Genomic DNA, 17,403 nt, shown 5'->3' with positions numbered 1-17,403 from the left:
TCCACCCCGGTTCCATGGCTGCCAGTTCTTAGCAACATCGCCCCACCAGATATCCGTCTGGATGCGGCATCATCTAAGTTCATTTCCCATGTCTACGCTCGACCGGACCTGCCAATATACAGGGATATCTTCACCCACCCTGTCCAACGCTTGACGTCTCGTCACCCAATCTGGTCCCCTATGCCTACACTGAACTTCTCTGTCCCAGACTCTTGGAAACAGAGTTGGCAGTCAGCTGAGGTCAAGAACAAACACCTCATCACACACCCCTGCAAGCATCAACCCGGCTTTGACCTAGCACGTTATGATTGGGCCCTCCTCAATCGCTATCGAACAGGCCATGGCCGGTGCGCCGCTATGTTCCATCGCTGGGGAGCCAGAGACGACCCGACCTGCCCCTGCGGCTCCAGACAGACTATGACCCACATAGTCAACGACTGCCACCTCTCCAGATTCAAAGGAGGTCTCGAAACTTGACATCAGGTTCAACCTGACGCTGTTGACTGGCTACGGAAGAAGGGCAAACGCTAGAAGAAGAAGAAGCCCAGCTTCCAGCCAGGCCTCTGCTGAGCTGAGGGCTTCTCTGTGGTGCTCTCTGTCACCCTCTCTCCCTGGAGTCTTCTCATCTCTCTTTCTCTCTGTCTCTGTCTCCAAGTAAAATACAATGTAGCATGAAGTGGCCTGAGTAATTCTGACAGTCTGGCCAGGGCAGCTATTGTGTAGGTCTCTGCTCCCCGGCCTGGGGGACTTGGGGAGGGGTATGTTCGCTTGTCCTGTGAGACTTGGAGAAGGGGGTGGTGTGGTGGTTGAGGGCCACAGGCAGGGGTGGTGGGTCTGAGCCTTTGTTCTCGCTAGGCACTGGACACCCTGGGAGGGGCATGTCTGCCCAGCCTGCAGGCTTTAGAGATGTGAACGTCTCCCAAGGGAGAGAAAGTCAACAGCCTATGTTTTGCTGTGACATCAATAAAAGGATATTTCTCTCCTGTGGTCTTACGTTACTGAATTGAGTTCAGATGACTTGCAAAGCAAGAAAACAAGGAAGGAAAGAAGGAAGGAAGGACGGATAGATGGAAGGAAGGAAGTAAGGAAAGAAGGGAGGGAAAGGTGGTGTATTGCGCCAAAGCAAAGGCTTCTGGGAAGGAAGACAGAGAGGGATGGGTGAGTGGCACTTTGCAGTCCTGGTGCTTAATGATGGGCTTAAATTGGGAGTGTCTGCTGACCCCTGTCTGTTGGTATGCATGAGACCCCTTCTGTTTCATTTGGTTTAAATCCCCCCTGCTTAACACTATTCTATTTACATAACCACTTCATTCTATTTACATAACCGCTGTTAACAAGTTCCACCTCCCTCCAGGGCATTGGTGGTTCAGTGATAGGATTCTCGCCTGCTCTGCTCCCTCTTTGTCACACTCTGATTTTCACCAGTCACTTTTCTCTCCACCCTCTCTATGTCACATCCTGTTTCCACCCTACTTGGGAAGTATATATAAAGACAGCATTGTGAGTTTTAGGGTACTTTACCTTGAGTTCAGCTTAGCTCGTCTTAGATTGTGCTGCGTCCTGCATGAATAAAGAGATACTGCGTACAACCCAGCCATGAGTCCCTGGTCGTCTGTTACCCGCCCGTGAAGCCAGCCTGGTGAAAACAACATAACCCGGCGAAAACAACACCTGTCTTGGTGAGATGAGAAATTGTACCCATGTGTCAACAAAGGGCTGTAACCATTAACCTGCCAAAAAGAAAAGAAAAAAAAAGAAAAATTTAAAAAGAAGAAAAGGGAGGATGGAAAGAAGGGAGAAGGCAGAAAGGGAGAGAAGCATACAGGCAATACCTCCCACCTCACACACTCCCACCGATGTCCCCCTGTGTCCTCCTGTTCCTTTCTGGGGAGCCCCCCTCCACCCTGCTTCTTCCGTCCAGCCTGCTCCCCTGCATCCCTGCCCTGAAAGGTCCTGGGCTTGAGGTCAGGCCTGCAGTAGCCTTATCACCAGGTGGGCACCCGAGTCCCTGGCTCCCACCCGTCCCCACCGTGAAGACAGTCCTAACAGTGAGTGAGCAACATGGCTGTTTTCCCGCTGGGGAGAAAACCACCTGGGGGCTGGCCCTGCGGGGACACTTGGCAGAGTGCATATGTCACAAGGAACAAGACCCTGGCTTCAAGTCTCTGGTTTCCACGCAAAGGGAGAATCTTTATGCTTGGTGTAGCAGATTTGCTGGTGTCTCTCTTCTTTTGTAAAATATTGTATTTCTTTATTTGTGAGAGGTATAGGAGAGAAAGAACCAGACATCACTCTGGCACATGTGCTGCCGGGGATTGAACTCAGGATCTCATGCTTAAGGGTCCAGAGTTTTATCCGCTGTGTCACCTCCCAGACCACATGTCTCTCTTCTTTTCTATCTCCACATTCCATCTGAGTTTCTCCCTGTCTTTATCCAAAATAACTTAATTAATTACAGAAAATCAACTCAGGTGGTGGTATACTTGGTTGACAGCAGTTGTCACTGTTCTCAGGAATCCATGTTCAAGCCCCAGGCCCTTACAGGAGGGAAGCTGGACAAACACTGAATAGGGCTGCTGGTGTCTCTCTTTTTCTTTCCCTGTGTGTCTCCATTTCCATCTTAATTTCTCTCTCTCTCTCTCTCTCTCTCTGATAAGTGAATAAATCAATAGAGAAAAGAGAGTTTGAGAACCAACTGGATGGCAGAGAAGGACCTGGTTGGACCAGTGAGCTAGACTGTTATGTGGAAAACGGAGAAATGTTTCACATGTGCAAACGAATGCATATTACTGTTGTCTGTAAACATTAATCCCCCCAATCAAGACAAAATAAAAAGGCAGAGGAGCACCTCGTCATGATAACGGTCCACAGCCCCATTAGCCATGAACAACAGTCAGAACCAGCACAGCCGGACGGTGTGCGTCCCACCCGGAGGTTGTGCAGGGGCTCCTACAACAGACGCCCCGAGCATCTCCAAGCCTGTGTGCTGGGGTGGGTTTTCATAGGGCTCTTTGCTTGGTGTTCTCTGAGGACCTCGTCCAAGCCCCTGCAAGATACCCAGCAGCAGGCAGGAGGCGCCTGGTACAAGATGCTGTCAGCTCCAAGGGCAACAGGCAGAGTCTGTGCTCCGGTGCCCAGAGATCAGGTCAGGCTGCCAGGAAGCAGGTGGGCACACAGGTGACTCAGGGGGAGACAGGCCACCTCAGACACACACTTGAATCTGCAAGGTGCCTCCTTCCCTCACACATACACACCTACCCTGGTGGGGGGAGGGAAGCAGGCTCTGGCTTCTGGAGGCCTGATAGCTGGTCCCTCTGGGCTTGTGTTCTGCCCTCAGAGAAACTCAGCTGACATGTGGCCTCCACTGTCTCCTCTGTCCTAGACTGTGAGCAGCTGGTGCTGGTGTCAGGAGCGCCCCATGGCAGCCTTCTGTGGGCTCTGAGAAGTCTTTTTAGATAATCTTTATGTATTTCTTTATTATTGATAGAGACAGAGAGAAGTTGAGAATGAAGGTGGAGATAGAGAAGAAGAGAGAAAGAATGACATCTTCAACCCTGTTTCACCATTGGGAAGCTTTTCTCCTGCAGGTGGGGGCCAAGGGCATGATCCCAGTTCCTTGTGCACAGTAAGGTAAGTGCTAACTAGCTGTGCCACCACCTGGCCCCTGTTTGCTTCACCTGATAGAAGATGCTGTGCTCATGGACACCCCCCTCTCAGTCCCCTCATCCTTGTAGGGCTTCTGGAACCTTCCAGCTGCTTTTCTGTCTTCCACACACAGAGCCAGGGCTGGTACACCTGTGTGTCACGGGCTTGTCACAGCTCGCTCTCTAGTCCTGAAAGCTCATGTGTCTCACATAGTAACCCTGTTAGGACATGTGCTTTTTTTTTTTTTTTTTTTTTGCCTCAGCTTCTCCCTGGGGCTTGGTTCCAGCACTACCAATCCACCACTCTTGGTGACCATTGATTCCATTTTATGGGATAGAATAGAGAGATTTTGAGAGAAGAAAGGGAAATAGAGAAGGAGAGACAAAGAGACACCTGCAGACTTGCTTCACTGCTTATGAATTGTTCCCCCTGCAGGTGGAGAGCTGGGGGCTGAAACCCTGGTCCTTGAATGGGTCTTAAACTTTGTACTAAATGCACTTAACTGGGTTCACCATCCCCGGCCCCCCTGTCATGTGAATCTAACCTTGATATAAATATCACCATTACTTTGGGGGAAAAATGCACAGGAGGCCAATGGTCTCCTCCGCGGGCACTAATGTGCTGACAGTGTCTTTCCAGGGTTTGGAAGCAGAAAGCAATGTCTGTGGCAGGGTGTGGAGACAGATCTTCTGGCAGAGTGCTTGACAGATGAGCTGTGGCTCTGGGTTTGAGGGCAGGCATCTGGGGGCAGCACCATGGTGGAGCAGTGCTGTACTGCCTTGATGCCCTCTCTGCCTCTCCATCTCTGCTCTCTCTCTCTCTCTCTTTCTCTCTCTTCCTCAATATAAGTAGTTTCTGCTTGGGAGGGGCTCAGTGGTGAGGACTCTGAGTGCTGTATCTGGTTCTTTTCCTAGTCTCCATACAGGAGAAAGAGGGTCGAGCCTGGACGGGTGCAGTGGATGGAGCCTTGAGCTCTGAAGCACGAGGTTCTGAGTTCCTTCCAACACTGTATTGCCGGAGTCAAGCTTTGATATATTCAATTTCTCCCCCCATGTTGTTTTCGACGGGCTATGTTGTTTTCAACGGGTTATGTTGTTTTTGCCGGGCTGGCTTCACGGGCGGGTAACAGACGACCAGGGACTCATGGGTGGGTTGTACTCAGTATCTCTTTATTCATGCAGGACGCAGTGCAATCTATAGCAAGCTAAGCTAAACTCAAGTAAAGTACCGTAAAACTCACAATGCTGTCTTTATATGTACTTGCCAAGTAGGGTGGAAACAGGATGTGACATAGAGAGGGTGGAGAGAAAAGTGACTGGTGAAAATCAGAGTGTGACAAGGAGAGGGGGCAGAGCAAAAACATATCATGAACCAGTGGGGATTGAACCAATGCCCTGCAGTGTTGGTGTGCATGAGACCCCTTCTGTTTCATTTGGTTTAAATCCCCCCTGCTTAACACTATTTTATTTACATAACCATTTCATTCTATTTACATAACCACTGTTAACAAGCACCACCCTCCCTCCAGGGCATTAGTGGTTCAGTGATAGAATTCTCGCCTGCTCCACCCCCTGTTCTTGTCACAGCCTGATCCTCTCCTTGTCACACCCTGATCCTCTCCTTGTCACACTCTGATTTTCACCAGTCACTTTTCTCTCCACCCTCTCTATGTCACATCCTGTTTCCACCCTACTTGGCAAGTATATATAAAGACAGCATTGTGAGTTTTAGTTTACCTTAGCTCGGCTTAGATTGTGCTGCGTCCTGCATGAATAAAGAGATACTGCGTACAACCCAGCCATGAGTCCCGGGTCGTCTGTTACCCGCCCGTGAAGCCAGCCCGGCAAAAACAACATAACCCGTCGAAAACAACACTGCAGTGGTGATGTAAATAGAATACAGTGGTTATGTAAATAGAGTACAGTGGTTATGTAAATAGAGTACAGTGGTTATGTAAATAGAATACAGGGTTAAGCAGGGGGTATTAAACCAATGAAACAGAAGGGGTCTCATGCATACCAACACCCCCCCTCTCCCCCTCTCCCTCTCTCTCCCCCTCTCTCCTTAACAAATAAAGGCAATCTATCTGTAGTGAACTCAGTTAAGTGCACATAGTATGAAGCCCAACGATTCAGAGAGGAAGCTTCTCAAGTGGTGAAGCAGATCTGCAGGTGTCTATCTTTCCCCCCTCTATCTTCCCATGATCTGTCAATATTTCTCATTCTTATCAAATTTTAAAATTGTGAAAAAATGGACCTGCCAGGAGCACTGGATTTACAGTGCCAGCACTGAGCCCCAGCGTTACCACTGGAGAAAAAACAAGACAAGATCAGGCAAGACAATAACAGAAAAGAAAAGAAAAACAGGGTGTTGGCAGACACACCATATCTGGTACACAGGCTTTCTTGCCTGACACAACAGAGGTTCCACATTGTTTTCTGGGCAACACCTTAAAGCAGAGCTGAAAAGTGCAAACACACACACATACACACACACATACACACACACATACACACACACACATACACACACATACACACACATACACACACACATACACACACATACACACACACATATACACACACATACACACACATACACACACATACACACACACATACACACACACATACACACACCCCTCTTCAAGATAAACTCTACCACTTTATTGAGAGAGAGAGAGAGAGAGAAACCCAAGCTCCCCTGGGTTCAGGTATCTGTGGTGCCAGGGTTCCACCTGGCTGTGACTCCACTGTGATCCTGGCACCCCCTGCACCCCCCATCCCCGTGAACTGGCTTCCTCTAGGCTGGTCCTGGTGCCCCTGAGGAGGGTCAGCCTGGCCTCTTCTCTGCTCAGGGTCCCAGGCTGCTGGGACAGCTTGTGGGGAAACATCCTCTCTGCCTTCCTGTGTGCACCTTGTGGCTTCTCCTTGCAATTTCCTCTCCCCTGGCCTGGCCCATCACTTCTCACACCTCACGGTGCAGGGGCACAGCTGGGTGGCTGGAGGGGAGAGTTTGTCCCCCTTGCCAAGCCTGGGGTCTCTGGCCAGGCAGATGCAGTGGTGTCAGCTGGGGTGGCAGCCTCTCTGTCAATCTCAGTGGGGGTGGGGGGCACCGCAGCCTCACCTTCCCTGACACCTGGGGGTCTGGAACCCCGAGACTCATGGTGCCCGGGACACAGGCCTGGCCCTCTCTCTGGGGGTACACGTGAGCAGGAAAGACAGGCAGAGCAGCACCCCAAGGCCAGCACCACCTTCCCAAGCTCCCCAGACACAGAGACTGAGCACCAGGGTCCAGGGAGCCTCCATGGGAGCCATGTATCAGAAGGACTCGGCAGAGCACCTTCCTGTGAGCAGGGGGAGGAGGGGACACTCCTCAGTCCTGGTGGGAGAGAGCCGGGACCAGCCCCACGGGAGCGGTTCTGGAGAGTCCTGCACACAGGACAGTGGGGAGGGAGACAGCTCAGCTCCTCAGAGCACCAGCCTTTCATGCCTGAGGTCCCAGAGACCACAGGTTTCAGTCCATGGATAGAGGATGCTGGAGCTGAGCAGTGCCCTGCCCTCTGTCTCTCTCAAAGAAATAAAGTTGGTTTTTTGTTTGTTTATTTGTTTGCTTCTGTCATTTGTTTCCCAGAGAACTTGCTAAGCTTTGGCTTATGATGATGTGGGGAGTTAAAGCTTTGACCTGGGAGCCTCAGTCAAGAGAATCTCTTTGCATAACCACTATGCTGTCTCTCTTGCCCTAAAGAAAATATTTTGAAAAATAACAGTGGGGAGAGCAGGTGGTGGTGCACCCATCAGATCACACACACTGGCATGCACAAGCACCTGGGTTCAAAGCTCACTCCTCAGCAGCGGGGAGGAAGCTTCAAGAGTAGTGAAGCAGGGCTGCAGGTGTCTTTCCCTCTCTCTATCTTCCCCTTTGTTTATATCCCAAAATAAATAACTACATAATAAAATCAAATGCCACTGAGACAAGTGGATTCCTTTTGCAAGCATCAAGCCTCTGTGATAATTCTGGTAGCACAAAAGGAGGAGGGAGAGGAGGATGAGAAGAAGAGGAAGAAGAGGAGAAGAAAAAGAACAAGGAGGAGGAGGAGAAAGAGGAGAAGAAGAAAGAAGTGGAGGAGAAAGAGAAGGAGAAAAGAGGAAGTGAAAAGGTAAATTCTCAGAGAGTGTCTAGGGTGAGCCCTCCAGGACTAAGCCATCTCCATGTGTGTCTGCAAAGAAAATTAAGTTTGAATAAAAGATCTTGAAGATGAGTAGTGGCACACCAGGATGAACACACATATGAGGAAGCAGGTTCAAGCCACTGATCCCCACCTGCAAGAGGAAAACTTTCAGAGTGGTGAAGCAGGGCTGCAGGTGTCTTTGTCTCTCTTCCTTTCTATCTCCCCTCCCTGATGCTTTCTGGCTGTCTCTATCCAAAAGATAAAGTTAATTTAAACAGTGAAACAAAGTGGAGTTGGGCGGTAGCACAGCGGGCTAAGCGCACATGGTACAAAGCACAAGGACCTTGGTTCGAGCCCCGGCTCCCCACCTGCAGGGGAGTCACTTCACAGGCGGTGAAGCAGGTCTGCAGGTGTCTGTGTTTCTCTCCCCCTCTCTGTCTTCCTCTCCTTTCCCCATTTCTCTCTGTCCTATCCAACAACGACTACATCAAAAACAACAACAATAGTAACTGTAACAACAACAAAAAACAACAAGAACAACAAAAGGGAAAACAAATAAATAAATTTTTTTAAAAAAGTAAACATGCCGGAGCTTGCAAACCATGCCATTTTGAAGACAAGTTATTCCAGAGAATTACAAAACACTTGAAACTGGAAAGCCATTCCATTCCTTTGATCTATCTTCTTTCTACCCTCAAGACCCTCCCTGCCTCCAGGGTAGTATTAATCCCACCAGTTAAAACCCTCACAACAGTTGCTTAGGAAGTTCCTACCCTTCCAGCCTTTCTCTGCTCCTTTCCTAGCCATTTCCGTTTCCGACTTGCCACTTCCACGTCTTTCCTTTAAAAGCTGTGGCTCGCTGATCAATAAATATATATTGCATTGCCCAGCCATGAGCTTGGTTCATGAGTCATGTCTCTCCCACGTAGCTGAATGAGTAGCAGCCCAAGCTATCTGAGGTTGAGTTCTCTCCAACAAGGAGAGCAGGCGCCCTGGAAGAGGCACTCTCACGCAAGCCCAGAAGGTTAAGTGCTGGTGGTACAAAAGACAAGGACTGCCTTATGGATCCCGGTTTGAGCCTAGGCTTCCCGCCTGCAGGGGAGTTGCTTCACAGGCGGTGAAGCAGGTCTGCAGGTGTCTGTCTTTCTCTCTGCCCTCTGTCTTCCCCTCCTTTTCTCATTTTTCTCTGTCCTATCCAACAATGACCACATCAATAACAACAACAATAATAACTACAACAACAATAAAAACAACTAGGGCAATAAATAGGAATAAGTAAATAAATATTTTTTTAAAAAGTGAAAGAAAGAAAAATAGATCTCAACAGAGCTCTGGTTAAAAAAAAATAAATAAATAAAACCTTAAATGACCCTCCTTAAATGACATTCAGTGGTTTCCATCCAGGGGGTGTGTCCAGCTGAGTCACAGCCCCCTCCCCCATTCCCTCGCCTGCCTGTCCCTCACCAGTGACCATGTCTCCTGGGTTCCTGTCCCTGTGGAAGGGGCCGTGTGTCCATCCATGGACAGGCAGCTCTACATCAGTGTGGGGGCAGGTCATTCCTGGCATCTGAGCAGAGGGGAAGATGGACAGGGCGTCCTCAGCCCTCACCCCTCAGGCCTTGGAGCCCAAGTTCCCCTTGGGAGGGGGAGGTGAAGGAGCTGTCAGCCCAGCTTCCTGTTGGGGCTTCCTCCTCTCCAGCCCAGACTCTGGGTGCTGCCCTGGTGGAGGGAGACATGGGGTCTCTGCTGCTGCTGCTGCTGCTGCTGCTGCTGCTGGCACTGCTGTGGGGGGTTGAGTGGGCACAGGGACAATGGAGTGCAGGGGGAGAGAGGGCAGGGATCCAGGGGCAGGGTCCAAGGATAAACATCCAAGCACCAGATCCAGTGAAGGTGCAGGAGGGGCTGTGTGTCCTTGTGCCCTGCTCCTTCTACTACCCCTGGAGTTCCCAGAATAACTACAACATCCTCACTTACTGGTTCCGGGGTGAGGGTGATCACCGCACTGCTACTCTTGTGGCCACAAATTATTATTATTGGAATAAAGTGAAGCCAGAGATTGCGGGCAGATTCAAACTTCTCAGCCACTCCACAAACAGCTGCTCCCTGAGCATCACAGGTGCCAGGAAGGAGGACCAGGGAGCCTACTTCTTCAGAGTGGAGAGAGGAAATGACAAATATAACTACAAAGAGAAGAAGCTGAACTTGCAGGTGACAGGTAGGTGGGGCCCAGCAGAGGACGTGGGGTGAGGGATCCTCCATCAGGGCAGGACTCAGGGTGTCCCTGCTCCAGGCTGTGGGGTGGGAGGAGGAGACCCAGGCTCTGCCCTCCTCAGGGACACCTGTTTCCCTTCCCCTCAACCCTGACAGCCCAGCCTGACATCGACTTTGAGAAGCCCCTGGTTTCTGGTCAGCCTGCAAGGCTGACCTGCATTGTATGGGGGTCCTGTGATGGGAAAGCCCCCCTGTTCTCCTGGCTGGGGGATGCTCTTGACTCTCTGAGGTCCAAGATTAAGAATTCCCAAGTGCTCAGCTTCACCCCAAGACTCCAAGATCACGGCAGCAACCTCACCTGTCGGGTGAAAGTCCCTCAGGCTCAAGTGAGCACAGAGAGAACCATCAGACTCAATGTGTCCTGTGAGTGCTGGTGGGGGGGACAACTGGGCTGTGTAGCTGAGGGTGTGGGAGGGGTGTGTGTGTGTTGAACAGCATGGGTGTCTGGGAGGTGGTGTGACCATGGTGAGTGATTGATAGCTTTGTGGTTCTCAGCTTAGGGGTTTGGAGGGGGAGGATCAGGTGAGAATCACAGCCATCTCCTAGCCTCTCCTTGGGTGCTGGGAGCCTCCAGCCCACTCTTAGCCACTCCTGAAGCCTGCCATGTCCCTCTGCTTTAGATACCCCACAGAACCTCACCATTCACATCTGCAGAGACAACAAAGGTAGGAGAAACCTTTTCTGGGGTTGATAACTGGCCATAGGGTCCCCTCCTAACAGAAGGGGTGGTGGGGATCTGAGATTCAGTTTCAGGGCGGGATGAGTAAAACCCCCCTCCTGTCAGGGTGTGAACCCCTAGCTCTCTCTTCCATCCCTTCTGTCTGTTCAAAACCCTTTTCAGGACTGGAGTGCTACTTCATCAGGTAGAGTGCAGGTTCAATCCTATAGCTGAGCTGAGCAGAGCACTGGCCTCTCTCACAATATTAGACAAGCAGGGGCCTGTGGACTGGTCACCTGGCAGGCTCCCTCCCTCACCAAGCTCAGTATCCAGCCTGGAGCGCTGACACTGGTCTGCATGGTGGCACCACGGCCCAGGGAAATGGGTTCTGTGCTGTCTCTCCCTTCCTCTCTGACTCTATGGGAATGAAAAAGCCAAGCCTGCATGAGGTCTGGAACCTAACTATTAGAGCAAAACCAATGAAAGAGAAGGAGGAGGAGAAAGAGGAGAAGGAAGATGAGGGGGAGGAGCAGGAGGAAGAGGAGGGAGAGGAAATGAGGGGAGAGGAAGAGGAGAAGAAAGAGGAGGAGTAAGAGGTGGAGGAGCAGAAGGAGGAAGGGGAGGATGAGGAGGAAGAGGAGCAAGAGGAGGAAGAGGAGGAGGAGAAAGAGGAGTAAGAGAAGGAGGATGCCAGACTATTGTCGCGGGAGAGGAGACCAGGAACTCGTGGCAGAGCGGGAACACAGTGCAATGCCTTTATTGATCAGAGACAACACCGTTAAAATGGAAGTGGCAGGTCGGAAAACGAAATAGCTAGAAGAGGGGGTGGAGCAAATAAAAGAGCACGAAGGTATAAAGCTTCCGTAGCAGCTGTTGCAAAGGTTCTAACCAGTGGGGATTAAACCAATACCCTGCAGGCAGGGCGGGTCTCAGGCAAAACAGTGATTATGTAAACAGACCACAGCATCAAGCAATGCAGGGGACCTGGCGTGATGACCAACAGGAGGAGCAGGATCAGGAGGAGGAAGAGGAAGAGAAAGAACAGAGGAGGTCGGAAGGACTCTCCCAACCTGGGGGGTGGTTCTGTGAATAGTACTGAGCTCTCAAGCCCGAGGTCCCCAGTTTGAACCCTAACTTTGCATATGCTGTAGCGATGCCCTGATTCTTTCCTGCTGCTTCTCTCTCACTATGAAGCAAACAAATTGTACACAGAAGAAATGTCACGGGGCTCTTTGTTTTCCCAGGAGCCCTCCCAACCCCCTTCCCAGTGTCTTTAGGCCCACTTCCTGCCACCTTCCCTGGTGATATGGGGGTTTTCTCCCCTCTCCACCAGACTCTCCCCAGGTCTGTTCCAGTCATATAGGGAACCTTCCAGAACACAGGAACCCAGACACTTCTGGGTAGTTTGGGCCAACCTCCTTAGGTTGTAAAGACCAAGCCTCCAACCCAGAGCCAAGCGATCCAGCAAACAAGAATAGAAGGGTTGGAGCCCTGGCCTTTGTCCCCACCTCTCTCTTTGCCGTCTCCCCCCAAGCCCTGAAGACAGTTCAGAACGCCTCCTCCCTCTCCATCCTGGAGGGCCAGGCTCTGCGGCTGCTCTGTGAGGCCGACAGCAACCCTCCTGCAAGGCTGTCCTGGTTCCGGAGGTCCCTTTCTGAGAATGACACCATCCTCTCCAACTCCTCCACCCTGGAGCTGCCATCAGTGAGGAGAATGGATGAAGGGGAGTTCACCTGCCTGGCAGAGAACTATCTGGGCTCCCAGCTTGTCTTTCTGAGCCTTTCTGTGAACTGTGAGCTTATGGGGAGTGGGAATGGGATTGGGGGTAGCACCCCTGAATCCTGGATAGAAGTATCCTTGGGGGCAAGCATTGGAGTCCTGTTAGGGGTGTTCTGGCCTCTTCTCTGTGGTGAACCCCAGCCCTGGGGAAGGAAGGGGTCCTGGGGATAGTCCTGTGTCTAGGGGAGGGGCCCTTGCCTTCCTTCTGTCCATGATCTGTTAGTGAATGAGGGGCTCCTGGGGCCCCGAAGTCCAGCTGAGAGGCCCCCTTCTGACCCTCTCCTTCTCTTCCCCCTCCTTTCCCCCAGCTACCCCCCACCTGCAGGGCCCCTCGTGCTTCTGGGAGGACAAGGTTCTGCACTGCAGCTGCTTCTCCCAGGCCTGGCCAGTCCCTTCCCTGAGCTGGTGGCAGGAGGACCAGGCACTAAGGGCCATCAACAATGAAACCAGCATGGTCACCACCAAATCTGAGGGGCCCTGGGCCAACAGCTCCGTGAGCCTCCGCTGGGGCCTGGGCCCTGGCCTGAGACTCATCTGCAAAGCCCAGAATGCCCATGGGGAGCGCAGCTCAGCTGTTCTGCTGCTGACAGGAGGTATGGAGTCCAGGGGTGGGGGGATGGGCGTGGGGGGTTTGGGGAAGAGCTTCCCTTTGCTGTCTTCTACTTCAGGAAGCCCACCTTCCTTCACTTGTGCAGAGCAGGAGCAGGGTTCCTGGCCCCTGGTCCTCACCCTCATCAGGGGAGGCCTCATGGGGGCTGGCTTCCTGCTCACTTATGGCCTCACCTGGATCTACTACACTAGGTGAGCAGCCTGGGCCTCCCTGGGGGAGGGGGTGTGGGTGTGGGTGTGGCCAGGCTGTCCCCAGGCCTGGGGCACTGACCCATCTGCTGCTGGCTCTGCAGGTGCCCAGGCTCCTCCAGCAGACAGAACTAGGAGAGACTCAGACACTGAGCACCTAGGAGAGGGTGCCTCTCAGCCCCCAGGACCCTCCCCCAGCTGACCTGCACATCTGGATGAGGGCTGGTCCTCTGCACGGGATGCTGAGTGGCCGCCCCAGTGGGAGAGACCAGCCCCACTGAGGCAGGATAGGACCCTCCTGCTCCTGGGGGTAGGGGGCAGGTCTGCCTCAAGGGGCCACAGCACTGGCACCAGGCCTGAGCAGAGGGCTGGGTGCTCACAGCCCCTCTGGTGAGGGTGGGTGTGGGCAGGTTCCTTCCTCTGACCCTCTTCCCAGTCTGGACAGAGGACTGGACTGGCATCAGGCTCATAGTGAGAGAAAGAAAGAAAGAATCTTCTGTGAACACAGGACAGGCTGGGGAGTCTCAGCAACCTCCCAGATGGTGCTGGTCATGCTCCCCCATAGCTGTGTCAGGGGCTGGGGTGGAGCACAGGAGGTAGAGTGCAGTCCTTACCTGCCACCTGAGGACCTGGGGACAGAAATGAACACATTAGTAGAACAACCAATTAATAAATCCTTAAAAATGGCTCTCTGTCTCTGGAGAAACAACCTTCTTGCCTGAGGTGCTGAGGCCCCAGGGTCAATTCCCAGAACGACCGGGAGCCATTGCTGAGCAGTGTTGTGGTTGAAATTAAATGAGTTGATTCAATAAGAAATTGCTTTGTTCCTGCAGAAGACTTTGGGTAGGAGAAAAGGAGGATCACTAGGCAGGTATCTCTACCTCCCCCTGAAAATATAAGGGTGTGTGGAGGGCAGTGATAAAGGAAATTGCTGGACAATAGTGCTGCCCTCTCCACAGTTGACATCTTCCTCTCTAGAAAGAGTCTCTCTCTCTCTCTCTCTCTCTCTGTATATATGTTTATTCCTCTCCCTCTTTCTCTCCCTGTCCCTCCTGCTCTCCCTCTATTTCTCTCCTTTTTTTCTTTCTGGGTTATCACTGGGGCTTGGAGCCTCAATCCACTGCTCCTGGTGTATCCCCACCATGTTAATGGATAGGACAGAGAAAAATTTAGATGGGGGTGGGGAGGACCTGCAGGCCTGCTTCAGTGCTTGTGAAGTGACCTCCAAGCAGGTGTTGAGCTGGGGGCTTGAACCAGGATCCTGTGTGGGTCCTTGAACATCATACTATGTATGCTTAACCCTGTGAGCAACTCTTGGCCCCCTAGAAGGAATCTTCATCTCCAAGAGGTTCTTCGTGTTGTCTGCAGGGACCCTCCTGTGAAACCAGCCTTGGTCTGTGGTGCACTGGGTGTGGATACAGGTTTCCCCCTGTGCAGAATGTCCTTGGGAAAGGCCAGGACAGGGCCAGCGCTTTGCCAGGAAGAGCTCCAGGGCAGGCTGCCGGGCTAGCATGGGGGTCTCTCTTCCTGGGTGCGTACCCTCTGTATTGGAGAGAACTCGACCAGAGACAGCCTGGGCTGCTGCTCACTCAGTGATGCGAGGGAGATGACTCAGGAATAGACTCCTGGTGGTGAGACCATTCAATTCTTTATTGATCAGAGAGCCAAGGCTTTTAAAGGGCAGACCCAGAAGTGGCAAATCAGAAACAGAAATGGCTAGGAAAGGGGTGGAAAGGCAAAAGGGGACTGGAGAGGTAGAAACGTCCTTAGCAACTATTAGGAGTGTTTTAACTGGTAGGATTAATACTACCCCGTAGACAGGGAGGGTCTTGAATGTAGAAAGAAGATAGATCGAAGGAATGTAATAGGTGGGGATCTTTTAGGCAAAGCATTGATTATGTAGATCATAAGGGAGTAGTCCCTAGTATCAGGAATGCAGGGAGTCTGAGAAGAAGAGAGGCTGGATGTCCCCTCAAGTCAAGCCTTCCAAGCTCAACCACATCCTCACAATTTTCCGACATCTCCCCCTTACTTTTTATCTAATGGCCATAGTATCAGGAATGCAGGGTTGCTTTGTGAGGTAAGGAGTCTGATAAATGGGGCAAACCTTTGGGTTTACTCCTGTCCCTCCTGGTTCAACCTCTTGGTAGAGAGACTGACAGGATAGCCGCACTCCTGAGGTCAAACCCTGCCAGGCTCTACCACACCCTCACAATTTCCCAACAGCAGGCTGAGCAGCTGGCCTGTGTCCTGAGTTGCTTTGCCCTGTGCACAGCCCAGCTTCTAGCCAGGCCTCTGCTGAGCTGAGGGAAGCTTCTCTGTGGTGCTCTCTGTCACCCTCTCTCCCTGGAGTCTTCTCATCTCTCTTTTTCTCTGTCTCTGACTCCGTCTAAAATACAATGTAGCATAAAGTGCTCTGAGTAATTCTGACAGTCTGCCCAGGGCAGCTGGGGTGTAGGTCTCTGTTCCCTGGCCTGGGGGACTTGTGGAGGGTGTATGTTTGCTTGTCTTGTGACTTGGAGAAGGGGGTGGCCACAGGCAGGGGTGGTGGGTCTGAGCCTTTGTTCTCGCTAGGCACTGGACACCCTGGGAGGGGCATGTCTGCCCAGCCTGCAGGCTTTAGAGATGTGAACGTCTCCCAAGGGAGAGAAAGTCAACACGGCCTGTGTTTTGCTGTGACATCAATAAAAGAAGGATTTTTCTCTCTTGTGGCTTTACTTTACTGAATTGAGTTCAGTTGACTTGCAAAGGAAGAAAACCAGGAAGGATGGGAGGTAGGAAGGACGGAAGGAAGGGAGGGAAAGGTGGTGTCCTGCACCAAAGCAAAGACTTCTGGGAAGGAAGACAGAGAGGGGTGGGTGAGAGGCACTTTCCAGTCCTGGTGCTTGATGATGGGCTTAAATTGGGAGTGTCTGCAGACCCCTGTCTTGGTGAGATGAGGAATTGTACCCATGTGCCAAGAATGAGCTGTAACCATTAACCTGCCAATAAAAAAAATAAATAAAAATTTAAAAAGAAGAAAAGGAAGGATGGAAAGAAGTGAGAAGGGACAAAGGGAGAGAAGTATACAGGCAATACCTCCCACCCCACACACTCCCACAGATGCCCTCCTGTGTCCTCGTGTTCCTTTCTGGGGAGCCCCCCTCCACCCTGCTTCTTCCCTCTAGACTGATTGCCCCACATCCCCAGTCCCGAAAGGTCCTGGGATTGAGCCCTGGCCTGCAGTAGCCTTATCAACGGTATAGGAGAGAGAGAACCAGACATCACTCTGGCCCATGTGCTGCCGGGGACTAAACTCAGGATCTCATGCTTAAGGGTCCAGAGTTTTATCCGCTGTGTCACCTCCCAGATCACATGTCTCTCTTCTTTTCTATCTCCACATTCCATCTCACTTTCTCCCTGTCTTTACCCAAAATAAATTAATTAATTAAAGAAAATCAAGTCTGGTGGTGGTATACTTGGTTGACAGCAGTTGTTACTGTTCTCAAGAATCCGTGTTCAAGCCCCAGGCTCCTACAGGAGGGAAGCTGGACAAGCACTGAATAGGGCTGCTGGTGTTTCTCTTTTTCTTTCCCTCTGTGTCTCCCTCCCCATATTAATTTTAGTTTCTCTCTCTCCTTCTCTCCCTCTCTCACTCCCTCTCTCTCTAATAAGTGAATGAATCAATAGAAAAAAAAAACAGTTTGAGAACCAACCAGGTGGCAGAGAAGGACCTCGAGTTGGACCGGTTGGCTAGATTGTCATGTGGAAAACGGAGAAATGTTTCACATGTGCAAACGAATGCATATTACTATTGACTGTAAACCATTAATCCCCCAAATCAAGACAAAACAAAAAGGCAGAGAAACACCTTATCATGATAATGGTCCACAGCCCCGTTAGCCATGAACAACAGTCAGAACCAGCACAGCCGGATGGTGTGCATCCCACCCGGAGGTCGTGCAGGGGCTCCTACAGCAGATGCCCTGAGCATCTCCAACTGTGTGCTGGGGTGGGTTTTCAAAGGGCTCTTTGCTCGGTGTTCTCTGAGGACCTTGTCCAAGCCCCTGCAAGATGCCCAGCAGCAGGCAGGAGGCAC

General features: G+C 51.5%; 2 protein-coding genes across 5 annotated transcripts in view; one reads left to right on the top strand and one right to left on the bottom strand.

Moving 5' to 3' along the window:
• Window positions 1–17,403, bottom strand: part of SPACA6 (sperm acrosome associated 6) — a 231,142-nt gene that overhangs the window by 83,382 nt on the left and 130,357 nt on the right. The window lies entirely within an intron of this gene.
• LOC103127263 (sialic acid-binding Ig-like lectin 14) lies at window positions 9,543–15,977 on the top strand. 4 transcript variants are annotated; one of them, XM_060175440.1, is made up of 8 exons: window positions 9,543–10,034; window positions 10,187–10,453; window positions 10,711–10,755; window positions 11,706–11,798; window positions 12,283–12,540; window positions 12,836–13,120; window positions 13,223–13,328; window positions 13,430–15,977. In XM_060175440.1, exons 1-8 carry the CDS (start codon window positions 9,554–9,556, stop codon window positions 13,458–13,460), a joined length of 1,566 nt encoding a protein of 521 aa, XP_060031423.1. In that variant the 5' UTR covers window positions 9,543–9,553; the 3' UTR covers window positions 13,461–15,977. The 4 variants fall into 4 exon arrangements, with proteins under 4 accessions (XP_060031423.1, XP_060031418.1, XP_060031431.1 ...); XM_060175435.1 differs by having other exon boundaries at window positions 13,196–13,328; XM_060175448.1 differs by lacking the exon at window positions 11,706–11,798 and having other exon boundaries at window positions 13,196–13,328.

The sequence above is a fragment of the Erinaceus europaeus genome, chromosome 2 (genome assembly GCF_950295315.1).
Source record: "Erinaceus europaeus chromosome 2, mEriEur2.1, whole genome shotgun sequence".
In the NCBI taxonomy this organism is placed as follows: domain Eukaryota; kingdom Metazoa; phylum Chordata; class Mammalia; order Eulipotyphla; family Erinaceidae; genus Erinaceus; species Erinaceus europaeus.
The sequence above is the reverse complement of the archived record's forward strand: the minus strand, read 5'-3'. Positions and strand labels throughout refer to the sequence as shown.